Here is a 13,830-nt window from a genome sequence, read left to right on the forward strand (position 1 = left end):
ATTTAGCTTTCTGACAGATAATTGTAACTTAAGTGGAAAATATTGTTGTATACAGAAGGTTAGACTGGCTGATATGTCTTTTCATACAATCAAAACAACAGACACAATAAAAATAAACAGGCATTTGTTTAGGTTGTTGAATGAATGTTTAAATTAAATTGTGAATATCTCAGCATTTAAGGAAATTATTTAAGACCCCATTTTTTATTCATTCAGTAAACACAAGTAGTGTAGCAGATGGACTTCAGACAAATATATTCATATGAAATTTAGGATGTTGGCATATGCAAAGGTTGTGGTGCTAGTTAGGAATTAAGCAACTGGAAGCTTAAATTTAACAGCATCAAGTCAAATGCCTGCAGCTTTTCCAGCTCCTCCTTCAGCCACTTGTCTCTTCTCACACCTGAATTCATAAACACATCCAATTTGTCTGACCCGTCCTCTTGCTGTGCCAGTTTGTCGATCAGCCAAAGCTGAATGGCTGGATGACCAGCCAGGTTTTCACGTATTCCTGCCCTGAGGTGGTGAGCCAGGAGGGTGTCTGTCTCTTAGCCAGCTGGCAAACTAAACAAGCGGCTTTGTGAGCCAAACCGTGCACAGCCCAGGATTATGCTGTGCTTGCGACGTGGGATTTACCTGATCCCTGCATGTAGCCAAGTTGTATCTGTGTCGTGATTCTCAGTTGTTTTGTGTGCCACATCCTTTCATTTCCTGAGTAACGTCGTCCTAAGGTAGTCAATTGTTTGGAATAATGGTATGCTTTTTAGGGAATGCCTGTTACTGGATATCAGCACAGGAAATGCGGCTTGAAATTCTACAGTGTATGTTTTCTGTGAAGACCTTTACTGTGTATATTAGGTTTAGAAAGTAATTATGCTTATTGTTGTTATGATTGATTATCCTCAGGTGTGATACCCCTTGTACATGTTTACAAAAAGTGGAGTTTTAAGCAAGAAAACGGAAATTATGAACTAGACTGGCTGTAATTTGCTCATTGAAGAGATTAAGGAATGCTAATAGTTTAGAGAACAGTGTGCTCTGTGAGCATTTTAATATTAAACCAAAGAACTGTATTTATTTATTGGAATAAATTAATTTACTTCATTGTCTTCAGAATGCGCACAGGTTCAGAGGAAAGTATACTAAGTTTTAGCTTTTGTTGGAAAAGTCTCCAATAAGTGACAGTTATAAAACTTACAGGATTGTCAAGCACCTCTGAACAAGTACATTTGGTGTGATTTGTATAACAAATAACCCAAAGGAAAAGTAGCTGAAGTATAAAAGAATCTAAGACTTAAATTTTAAATGAGGTAAACCACAGTTCTTCTAACTGTGAACTTTTGCCAGGAAATAACAACTTGTACTTCATGACAGGTACAAAATATATAGGGTTATTTATGAATGCAAAAATACCTACAGAAATTGAGATGCCTAGCTGACATTCATACATTATAATACTTCTTTCACACTCTTAAAAAGACTTCTGAGCAGCTAATTAAAGGTATTAAAAGGAATAAAAGACACTGTGATGAATTAGAACCTAAGGGTAAAAAGGAGGAAACTTCTCCAGGAGTACACAACCTTGCCAACTGTAATAAACTTCAAAAGCCAAGATGAGAATCAGATAAGTCCTGTCTTTAGCCTCACAATGGATGCTGTCAGTATGCTTAGGTGAGAAGGCAGAACATTGCAGAATTGCAAGCCTTCCAGAAAAAAGTCCTGCCTTCTACCCCTTTTTGATCATAGAACAGAAATCCAGGTCTCTGTGTGTGTGTGTGTGTACATATATATGTGTACACTTCTGTGTGTTACAGGAACCAGAGTAAAAATGCAGTTTTCAACTTAAACAAATATTTTCAAAAAATTGTTGCCAAAGACCCTAGTGATATGGAGGGGGTGGGGGAAAGGATGTCTTCTCATCTTGCATAAAGGGACACTACTATCAACCTGTTTCTATAAAATAAACATAATTATTTATAGATAAAATGCATGTGCTGAAAATACTGTCTTTGTTGGTATGTCTTAAAACTGTTTTCAGTATTGTTTGCGATTTTAAAAGAAAAGAACCCAAACCAGTGGAAAGATCTGCTGCTTTATCTAATGGAAGTCTAATGCTGGCTGCAAAGTTAGCTTTGAGACACACTTGGACTTCAGAGATGTAGTAACCGAAGATCAGGGAGGGAAAGAAATATGAGACTAAATAGGTATACTGTTTCCAGAATTAAAAGTGCAAAGCTTATCAGTTGTGCTCACTTTTCCATTAATCTTTATCTAAATTTTAATGATTTTGAAATAGAAAAAGATATGTGGGGTTTAACAGGAGTAGGTAAAATATTTGAAATCACTATTTAATCTGTTGTGTTCATGTGTTGTTTTCCTTCGAATCTTACATAAAGATAATTGATTATTCCTAACTAATGTGTTAAAAAAGTCAGTGGTTTGCCTAAATTAAACAGAGAAGTCTTCTCAATTAAACAGATTAAAAAACATCATTTGACTAGTTTCATGTGTTGGAACATAGAATCACCTCCCATTAAAACTCATTGATCTCACTAGCATAAGTGGTTTGGCATCTCAGTGGGCCTTTAGTGGAACTGCTACATACATACAAGGAATGCAAAGTTTGGCTTGCTGATGGCATAAAGATAAAATCCATACTGAGAGAGAGAGAGTAGTTTTTAGTACAAAAAGGATTGTGAAATGGAGTTGGTAAATGTTATTAGGTACTTCTGAACTATCAAATGGTATTTTATAGTTACAGTAAGCAATTTGTTGAACTACTTAGGAGAGACAGAGTTCTGATATCTGTCCAGGTAAGAAAAATGTCCTGTGAAGCCAAATAGAGGATAATGTGGTAGAACATTACAAACATGTTTTTCACATAGTCTGACAATACCTTGCCGTGGTAGTAATGCTAGATGAATTTATATTTGCTGTAAAATGCCTAAGATGTAAGTAGTAAGGCTTAATATTTACTTTTTAACCAACATTAAGCAATTCCAGATTAATCCAAATCAAATATATTTGGTTGGTTTTTTTTTTTTAAATGGCAATATCCCTTTTCAGTGTCACTGCAGGACATTACAATGAGAAAAGCTTTTCGGAGTTCCACAATTCAAGATCAACAGCTGTTTGACCGCAAAACTCTGCCTATTCCTTTGCAAGAAACTTACGATATTTGTGAACAGCCTCCTCCACTTAACATTCTCACCCCTTACAGGTTGGTAAAATAAAATTAATCAAAACCAATTTCTGGCTTATTTTATGTAATAGAGTGGCTATATGCACGCACCTTGCTCATGTTGAGTAGCACTTGAATATTTAAGGAGCCAGACTAGAAAATTGTGAAGCTGCTGGAGGAATGAAGGCAGCAGAAGACATTATAAGCATTAAAACTTTACTCCATTTTACTAAAATTTTAATGCAATGTAACAATGTTAAGAAAAAGCCATTTTTATTCCCTGTATTTAGTAAACTGTGTAATGTTCTTGGATGGGAAGTGAAGAAAATAAACAGTTAAATATGTAGAAAGAAAGGTCTTTAATGGAAATCAGTTGATTAGAGCCTGGTGCTAATGACAACAAGGTTGTGGGTTTGATCCCTGTATGGCCATTCACTTAAGAGTCGGACTTGATGATCCTTGTGGGTCTCTTCCAACTCAGAATATTCTGTGATGCTGTGAATGTTGTTCTCTGTCCCAGAGTCAGTTTGAATCAGTAGCTGAACACAAGCAGCCACACAATTTTGCTCAATATTTTAAGAAAAAGATTTGAGTCATTGGAGTGGGAGTTTTCTGATTTATGATACTCTTTATTTGTCTACAGCTTGCATTCAAGTTACCTTTCTAAAATTAGGACCTTGGATGCCAGGAAAGACAGTAAAGACTGATGGCACAGGAGGTCAATGATCATCTCTTTTATGTTCCTCAGTAAAATATTTCAGAGTCTGAGATACTGAGTGTTCCTTAATATGCCTTTCTTTTGTCTTAATATTTGAATTCACATGTTGTCAAATAAATAGCATGCCCGGTTTGTGTCATTGTGTTTCAGGGATGATGGAAAAGAGGGTTTGAAGTTCTATACCAATCCTTCATATTTCTTTGATCTGTGGAAGGAAAAAATGTTGCAGGACACCGAGGACAAAAGAAAGGAAAAGAGGAAGCAGAAGGTATGTATGTTAACTTTATAGAGCTTCTGGTTGTTTTTTCCTGAAAGGGCTTTGCTTGCAGATATGGTACTTTAATAACGATCCAAACTTTACAGTCATCTTTATTCAACTAAAACTACTTGTACTATTTCAATTCCATCAACTTTAACAAATAACTAAATAGTAATAATAATAATAGGAGGAGGAGTAAAATAATATAGAAGAATCTAAAGCTTTCATGTTTTAGTCTTAGTGTAACCAACATCAGGTTTGTCAAAACTTTTAAGTATACTAACAATGACTCAACAAAGAGGAATACAATAAAGAATAAAGAATTTTACTTGAATATTTATTTGTAATAAAAATTTTTTACAATCTTACAGGTGAAAAAGCTTGAATGACATTCGAATAGATATATTTACTCTAAATTAGAAAGAAAGTAGTAGGAAAAAAGCACTTTGCTTATAATTTTCTTTAAACTGAACAAGCACTTTTGCAAAAGGTAGTGCTTTTTTGTTTCACCATTATTCTGTGTATTTCATACATAATAGAGAGATTAAATATGTGTCAAATTCATAACTTTATTTCAGACTTAGAATAAAAAGCTACTTATACAGTTATTTTTCTCTATATTATTCAGCTACTTATCCACTAGACTGAAGTTTCTGGCTCTTACAAGTCTTTGGTTTACATATCTTTAGCCTGAAATTTTTCTTGCACTTGAATTGGGATTGTTTTCCATTATTTTGTGTCTGATGTTTATATGCAACTAATTTAAAAACACTGTCTAAGTTGTCAATTTTGTTTGCACAACTCTCCTACAGCAGAAAAATCTAGATCGTCCTCACGAACCGGAAAAAGTGCCAAGGGCACCTCATGACAGACGGAGAGAGTGGCAGAAGTTAGCCCAAGGTCCAGAGCTTGCAGAAGATGATGCTAACCTCTTACATAAACACATTGAAGTTGCAAATGGCCCAGCTTCACATTTTGAATCAAGGTTCCTTTTTATTCTTTCTATCCTTTATTATGTATATTCGAACTGTGTAGCGAGCATGCTTGAGAAATGGTCAGTGATGAGATGCTACTGCTATTCTTTAAATGCACTGGAAATCATTGACTTAGCTTAATCAAAACTCAGTTTTAAAATACTTAGTGTGTTCTTAAAGGAGTAGTTATTATGTTATTTTCAAGAGTAGCATGAATCCTCATGGTATCCTTGGGGATGTTGTTGTCATCTGCAGCTTGAAGAAGGTGTAGTGTCACTGCTGCAAGCTTACACCCAAGTGCGGCACTACATTCCTCCAGTCTTGACCTACAGAATCCCTATTATTCCAGTCTCTTGATTTTTCTTAAGCAGAGACTGCCAAGACTATATGTTGGGTGTGGTAGGAACAAATGTCCACTTGGAACTCAAATGAGAATGCTGAGCTTCTCTTTACTCTTGAACAAGTCCAAGATTTGATTGACATTTCTGGTTATAGCCTATTACAAAATCCAACCTGTTGAATTCTCATTTCACAGCACGTATTCGCTGGTGGCTAAAAGTAGCATTTCACATGGGAAACACCTGCTGTGTTTACGCTTCTGGTGTTTGTGCAAAACCAAGTCCATTTTACCAGCCAGGAAACATCTGATAGCAAAGAGGGCTGATGATTAATATTAGGACATTTGGGGTTATGGTTTTCCTGGGGTTTTTTGTTTGTTTTGTTTTTTTAAATTCAAAAGTATTCATTGTCCTCCAGAAAAGTTAAATTTTTTCCCCCTATCCTTCTCTTGCCAAAAGCGCACTGTAAGCGAGTATTTTGTTTAGCTTTGTAAGACCTTCAAACCAACTCAATAGTGATGGTGAATAATAAAGGCAACTCTAGGAGAGGGTGTTTGTTGTCTGAAAAATGGGAAAACCTGCTCATTGAAAACTTAGTTGAGAATGTGAAAATGATCTCAGTGCATTTCACTCAGTGGGGTGCAACTTAAGTTATGGTGCTTAGCATATCTCTAGGAACAGCTGTATAGTATCTCTGTAAAGTGCTGTGTCAAGTCATTGGCAGAAACATCTGCTTTCCTGCTGTCCTTCTGTTGTGTTGTACGTTGGATTCCACTTTAGGCACACTTGTTGGGGGTATCCTTTTATATCCAGGATCCTGCCCTAAACCTTGATTATCTCATTACCAGTAATGCAATTCTAAATAACGCTGAAGTGGTTGGGAGCACTGCATGTGCAGAGCATGTTGTTCAGATACAGAATAGCACTGGGCTTTGGAATAATGGAGTAGAAACTTCACCCCTTAGGAATTTAATAGGCTTAAATACTACAGTGGAGTATGTGAAAATGTAGAGTATTGCTCTACTTATTGGAAAATGTTCTGCAAACACTTTTGTGAATTCAGTAGAGATTAAAAAAAAATATGTAATTGAGCAGTTAATTAAAATTTCCTAACTGATCAAGTCCTTGAGGTGTGTCTAAAGTTGCCATTAACAACTAAGTTGAATCATCTTTATTTATTGCTACTACTCAATAACAGATATTTATCAAATCTTATGTCTATTAAAGTACTGAGATCTCTGTATGTATTGGAATATAGATCCTCTGACAGAAGTTTAGCTAAATTATTCAGTTGTAAATTCGACCATTCTAACATCAATGGATGTTTCATGCCTTATAAAAGAGTAGTGGTTCTAATTGCATTGCTATGTTTACTTAAAATAATGTGACTAATAAACACTAAGGTCACACACGTGCAGTAGAAACTATGTGATATACCTGTCATAATCAAACCCTTGAGCTGCCAGAAGCAATGACAGAGAAAGTGGGATGAATTATTGAAAAGCCATGATGTACAATACGTGCAACACTAGTGCAGAGAAGATACTTGTATTCAGAAATCAAACCGAAGTATAGAACAGTAGCTGAGGGCACCAGTACTTACTGAAGGCTAAACTGGATCATTTTTCACTGTTTTTCTACAGATCTCAAGCATATGTGGACCATATGGATGGATCATATTCACTTTCTGCATTACCCTATAGCCAGATGTCCGAACTTCTGAACAGAGCTGAGGAGCGAGTGTTGGTCAGACCACACGAACCACCGCCACCACCTCCAATGCATGGAGCAGGAGATGTGAAACCTGTGCCTCCTTGTGTTAGGTACAAAGCAGTCAAGCAAGTTTATTGAGGCGTTTTAGTTTTCCGGCACTCATTGTTTGTATGATTTTCATGCTACCCAAGCAGTACACATGTCCTGGGGGCTGTGTCATTCCACAGCCCTGATGTGTCTGCAGCATCAAGGGCACACAGGAGCTGGACAGAAGGCCGGCATCTAAATCCTGTAGGGTGCCATTGTGGAGTCAGGCCTCATCTTGCCATTAATACTGCAGTTGTGTTGCCTTTGGAGTTAAATGGCAGGACAAATAACTGTATGGAAAGTGTTCCTGTGAAATATGTTGGCATCTCAGGACGTAGCTTTGGAGTTTTGGAAATTTGTACAACTGAACTGTGTTTCAGCGTACATGAAAGGAAGGATATATCACAGTAAGACAGTCAGCTGTCAAAGCTATATATTCATCATATTTGTTAAATTGCAAGTGCTTCCTCCCACCACCCCGAAGTGATTTTATTTTCTATATCTCTGCCTTTCCAGAAGTGGATGCATATTTAGAATATTTTCTAGACTGAGGCTTTGGTTGTCACTCCCCTGTTGTTTTAAACCCAAAATCTTATATTATGCTCGAGTACATACAAGTTGGAATAGAGGATGGTTAATTCAAATACAGTTGTTGTATGAGCAAGATGGTAGTCTCTTGAAAAGAATGACTTTATACTGTTTAGGGGATCATACACAAAAATGCATAACTCTTTAGATTAATTTTCCAAAACAGCTGAAAGAAATACTCTGTGGTCTTTCAGGAAAGTAATTTTACTGTTTCCTTCTGTTTTCTTCAGTTCACCTGTGCATTGCACCTGTGCATTCACCTAGCATATAACAATACCTCTCTGTACATAGAGTTGATGACCTTTGATATTAGCCTCACTCATTTTGCTATCACGCTTTAAACATGTATTTCAAATCTGACTTGTCCTCATTGTTGGTACTGTTTTAAAGTTTTGTTTTTAAAGTTTTGTGAATCAAAGGAGTTAATCAACTGCTAGTTCCCTTACTTCAGAAAAATAGTTTGGATCTACTTAGGGACAACAGGGAAGAATTATACTAGTATAGGAAACCTTTGATAAAGATGCAGGTTTGTGTAAGAACACAAATTTGGTTAGTAGCTGAATGTGAGCAGAGGTCTGTTGGAAAACTGATACATACCCCATACTGCAAATTATATTTCCTTGTATGTGAGATATGAATGAATACCTTGAAATCATCACAGTACATAATGCTCTTTAATGCCCGGGGTTCAATGTTCTTAAGATGCAGAAGTGAATCTATTGCTATTTTTTCCACTCTCTAATGACTTTGTTCTGTTATTGGATGTTGCAGTTCTACTACTGGCTTGGTAGAAAATCGTCCTCAGTCACCAGCAACAGGCAGAACACCAGTGTTTGTGAGCCCCACTCCTCCTCCTCCACCACCACCACCTCTTCCATCTGCTTTGTCAACTTCATCATTAAGAGCTGCAATGACTTCCACCCCTCCACCCCCAGTCCCACCCCCACCACCCCCTCCCACAGCTGCTCTGCAGGCCCCAGCTGTGCCACCTCCACCAGCTCCTCTCCAGATAGCTCCTGGAGTTCTACATCCAGCCCCACCTCCAGTTGCTCCTCCCATAGCACAAGCCTCTCCCCCTGTCACTAGAGCTGCCCAAGTGTGTGAAACTGTACCTGTTCACCCAGTTCCTCCACAAGCTGAAGTACAGGGACTTCCTCCACCACCCCCACCTCCTCCCTTGCCACCTCCGGGCATTCGACCCTCCTCCCCTGTCACAGTTGCAAACCTTTCTCACCCTCCTCCCGTTCTTCACCCTCCTCCCACAACCATTGTTCCTGGCCCCCATGCACCCCTAATGCCTCCATCTCCACCATCTCAAGTGATTCCTGCTCCTGAACCCAAACGCCATCCTTCAACTCTTCCTGTAATCAGTGATGCTAGAAGCGTTCTGCTGGAAGCAATACGGAAAGGTAATGTTTGGCTATTAAGGGGCAAAAAGAACTGTCTCAGAAACTTGCTAAATACACATTAGCTTTGAGAGATGGGATATTTCACATGTGTAAGAAGTTAAAGGAATACGTCCTGAGTTCTGTTCCTGACTTCTGTTCTCTACAGCATATGCATTGTCAAGTAGACAGATTTTTTTCAATTTGATGTTTAGTTTGGATGGCATAACTGATTATTTGTGGAAGTTAATTTAAAAAAAAAGTGCATCTGTTTGTCAATGATGTGTGGAGATTATCTTTTAATTTCTGTTTGCTTGAAAATGTAGTTATTTCTGATAACCTACAGATTGTGTAGGAGACAAAAACATTGTTTTTCCACAGACTATTAGATAAAAGCAGAAAAGATTGGCATTGGAATTTTGATCGTATGTCACTGTATGACAACAACATATAAATGACATTCAGAAATTGTTGCTGAAGACTTAAAGCTGATTAGTATCTAATCTCGACGCGTCTCAGCACAGCAGTGAAGCAGCCTTTGCATTGCAAGGTGCCCACTGGCAGAGTGCAAGTGAACAGTGGAGCTGCAGGGCAGTGTTTTACTGATGGTCTAGTGAGGAGCTCTGTGCAAGCTGTACCTTTCAGCTTAAAGTGCCCATGGCCAGAAAAATCCCCACTGCACCATGAGTGCTGCTGCCTGATGGTGGAGTATGTACTCAACAACAGTTGAGTACAACAGGGGTGAATGAACGTTTGTAGAGAATGTCAGCAAAAAAAAATACTAAGAAAGGAGAGCCTGCTGGTTTAATTTAGGTGACTGCTTAAAACACTTTTGACCAAGTCATACCCAAGAAACAACAGCTGGAGTTACCACTGCTTAAATTCGACCTCAGGTCCTGTGCTTGGGTTATCTGTCAGTGGGGAATATCAAGTATAGGATGTAGGTCATATTTAGTCTGTGTCAGTCTGCGATGTTGTGAGTACAAAACCAAAATATATGATGTCTGTCATGTCAGTAACTAAGTTAGGTGATTTAACTTTCTCATAGTGTTGGTATGTATTATTTCTCCATTGTGTTTGATCTTTAAGTAATACTTTATCCCAAAACAGATCATTACATGATAAAAACTGGGTTACAAGAGGTCCTGTCTTGTTGGGATCCTCAAAGTAGCTCTAACTCTTAATTGAGATCATGAAGAGGGAGTATAAAAAGTGTATGGAAATGCAAATAGCAAAATGGCTTAATCACTTAAAGAGGTACTAAAAGTGTAGGTGTATTTTTAATGGGAAATCAGAACCACAATATTATAGCAGAAGGGCTCATGATCTGGTCTGCCACTGCAATTCTGACATTCCTCTCTTTAAAAACTTGACAAAAGAGTTTCTATCTGAGGAGGACAGTGTCCTCAGTCTTCATTTTTGCTTGTGAAGCATTTTGTGAATCATGACCTAAATATCTTTACAGGAGAATAACATGTTTGTGATTTGATGTTCTTTAGGTATTCAGCTACGCAAAGTTGAAGAGCAACGTGAACAAGAAGCTAAACATGAGCGCATTGAGAATGATGTTGCTACTATACTCTCTCGTCGCATTGCTGTGGAATACAGTGATTCAGAAGATGATTCAGAATTTGATGAAGTAGATTGGCTGGAGTAAAATTATTACATTGCTGTACACTGCAAAATTGAATGCTAATGTCCATTGTGGTGCTTGTTCTTTGGAAGTTTGATGGTCATTTCTAGTGTTTTTTGTATTCTTTTCTTTACATTATTAATCCATGTTTTTCTACTTTTCAGTTTACAAAAAGCTCCTAGTGCATCTTTGAAACTAAATGTTTTACAGTGGCTTTTCTTACACATCTTTTTTGAAGGAACATACTTTGTTCCAATAGACCACTAAGTATTAAGCATGGGCAGCTGTTGGTAGAGTAGCAGTTTAAATTTTTTGGCATATCTTAACTGTGCACTTTGTGAATTTTAAGTTGATGAAGGCAACTGAGATTGACATTCCAAGGGCAACTGTATGTACTAATGAGCCTTATTCCACTTCTGATAGTGTTTTAAAAGATTAAACCTAGCTGTCAAGATATCACTGCCTCGATTACACCTGTACACTAAAAGTACATATAGTTAGCAGCACTGAACACACTGAAAAGAAAATGGATCTTTGGGGGGGGTTATTATTGTTTTATTGTTGTTTTTAAATAATTATGGCCTTATTTGAATGTTTAGAGTTTCCCCTTCCCTTCTTCCCTCCCAGGTACATATTGTGTGGTACTATTTTTGCCTGCATAATTACAAGTTTAATTTTTCTTTTCCTTGTGAAATCTTTTGACTTAAACATGCTGTGTAACTTATGTAACTGTTAAAATAACAGTTTGATTTAATAAATGGTTCATTTTAAATGGTCCTGGATGTTGCTTTTTCAATGAAGCCTGCTTTTCACTGGTATACCTGAGGGATCCTTGGATTTCAAGTGTTTAATCTGTGGGCTACAAAGTTACAGTAAATATTCTTCATCTAACAAGAAAACTATCAATAAATGATATCTATACGCACATCTACAAAAAAAAAAATCTGAAATCTTACTGTGATCTTAGTTTTTTAAAAAGTACAAATACAGAATTGGGAGCCTGTGGCTTTAGGGTTGTTTTTTTAAAAAAAGCCACACTTTAGCATCAGTGTATCTTGAGGAGATGCAGCAGTCAAAATTATGGTTAATGAAAGATAACGAAGAATATGGGTGATATTGCAAAATCACACTATCTAGCAGTGTAGTGCATGTTGTGCAGGGCTTTCATTTTTCTCTTCCCCAGAATGACTCCTTCAAGTCTGAGCACATGGTCGAAAGCCTATTGAGAAGGAAAACGTGAGAGAGTGCAAGAGCACTCTTGTCCCATGATCTTGTTTCTGAAAGATGGAACTGTATAATAGAAGAAAATAAGTTTGGAATGTCAGAATGAGATTTCTGAAGGTGGAACATTAGGTGTTCTGCAGGCTACAGAACAAGTTGCAGGGACATGTGATTGTTAGCCTGCTCTTGGGACTGAGCAAAACTCCAGAGGCATAGACTGGGGTAGGAATAGTGTACAGCAACTTTGCTGTCACCATCTCAGCCTCCACTGCAATTTTTTTACGTGGCCTGCTATGCTCAAGACTTTTCTCACTGCAACAGTGTTGTGTTTGTGGGAGAAAAAATCACTGTTTGTGAATCTGCATCTTTACAACTGTGGATCCCATTCTCTATACACTGTTCTCTTTGATAGTTGTCTTCACAGTAACACCATCTGGTTTGTTCTTCCATTCTCTGTTGACTTTCAAAGTGCATGTTCTTCTTAATGGCTCATTGTAATGTTAAAGAAAAGATGTTAGAAGCACTGCTGAATGAGCATTTGACCGTGTCTAGGTGTTTCCTTGGATCTCAGTAATCCTACAGGCCAAATCCAGTCCAGTAACTAAATGTGAGAGATTTCATTTACACAGCTTTGAAGGATTGAGATCTTCAAGCACTATATGCACCTGCAGCTACCCTGTAAGCAGGCAGCTAAAGGAAAGCTTGTCTCTAAATTCCGTATGTAGGTAGTTCTACCATTCACAAAATTAGTTTTCAACCAACGTTTATACGTGTTCCTTACTGAAAGCCTCTAAACTCTTAATTTTTCTGATGGATAATAGAGACAGTGCCCTATGTGGTCATTTAAATGGAGGAGCAGCATTTCTGTGCCGAGGCAGTAACTGTTCAAATTAGAGGATCTCCTCATAAATGGAGGAGCAGCATTTCTGTGCCGAGGCAGTAACTGTTCAAATTAGAGGATCTCCTCACTATCAGACTTGCACTGGGGTATGCTCTGAGTGCATCCAGGAGCTGTGAACTGGGTATAACTTGCCCAAAGTAAAGAAGAAAGAAATTAAAGAAAAAAAAAAAGGCCCTTACATGACTGCAACTATCACATATCAGACTTGAAGGTAAAAAAAAATCCTTATTGACAAATGGTTCATATTTGACCCGCTTTGCTGTCCTGGTGATTAATAATATCCCTTCCAAGCTGGTACTCAGGGCAGACAGAGCACTCCTTTAATATGACACATTCACACAAAGTAATGAACCTTGTCTGAGAAAAGTCAAGAGTTAAATTCAGTTAACATTTCAAAGGCGGGATTCTTGGCCTTCTGCCACTGCTACAGCTTTCTGCCATAGCAACTAGTCTCCAGATAGCAATAGCATGATTCACTAGTAGTGAGAGGTGATTGCTGAACTTGAATATTTGCATTTATAGATCAACTCTGAACGATGCATTTGCAATCTCAGTGATTTGTGTCCCTTTTACTGTGGTCTCCAACTGCCCTTCTCATTTGGTGGAATGCTGTGCAGTGAGCTGCTGGGCTATTCGTGCCTGTGATTAGATGTGTAATAGATTATTGATTGCTTTGTCTTGTAAGGTACTAAATCAAGTCTTCTGTATTGAACTGTTTACAGAGTCTGTTGTTTACTTCTGTACATTTACAGCAACTGGTTAAAACCAAGGCTCAAAGTCTGCCACAAAAACAATGTGTCAGTAATATACCATATAAGTGAAGAGAAACCTT

The 13,830-nt window shown here is 37.7% G+C and overlaps 1 protein-coding gene across 7 annotated transcripts in view; it reads left to right on the plus strand.

Annotated features, from left to right (window-relative positions):
* The window catches only part of WASF1 (WASP family member 1), an 87,145-nt gene extending 75,493 nt beyond the window's left edge, over positions 1-11,652 (plus strand). For 6 of the 7 annotated variants that reach the window (XM_032684193.1, XM_032684198.1, XM_032684194.1 and 3 more), the window contains 6 exons: positions 3,067-3,220; positions 4,050-4,167; positions 4,971-5,143; positions 7,114-7,293; positions 8,630-9,267; positions 10,743-11,652. In XM_032684193.1, coding sequence (XP_032540084.1) covers positions 3,067-3,220; positions 4,050-4,167; positions 4,971-5,143; positions 7,114-7,293; positions 8,630-9,267; positions 10,743-10,900 — 1,421 coding nt within the window. In that variant the 3' untranslated portion in view covers positions 10,901-11,652. The remainder of the gene's footprint in view (positions 1-3,066; positions 3,221-4,049; positions 4,168-4,970; positions 5,144-7,113; positions 7,294-8,629; positions 9,268-10,742) is intronic. The other variant, XM_032684192.1, reaches the window with a different exon arrangement.
* The last annotated feature ends 2,178 nt before the right edge of the window (positions 11,653-13,830 follow it).

This window comes from Chiroxiphia lanceolata, chromosome 3 (genome assembly GCF_009829145.1).
Source record: "Chiroxiphia lanceolata isolate bChiLan1 chromosome 3, bChiLan1.pri, whole genome shotgun sequence".
In the NCBI taxonomy this organism is placed as follows: domain Eukaryota; kingdom Metazoa; phylum Chordata; class Aves; order Passeriformes; family Pipridae; genus Chiroxiphia; species Chiroxiphia lanceolata.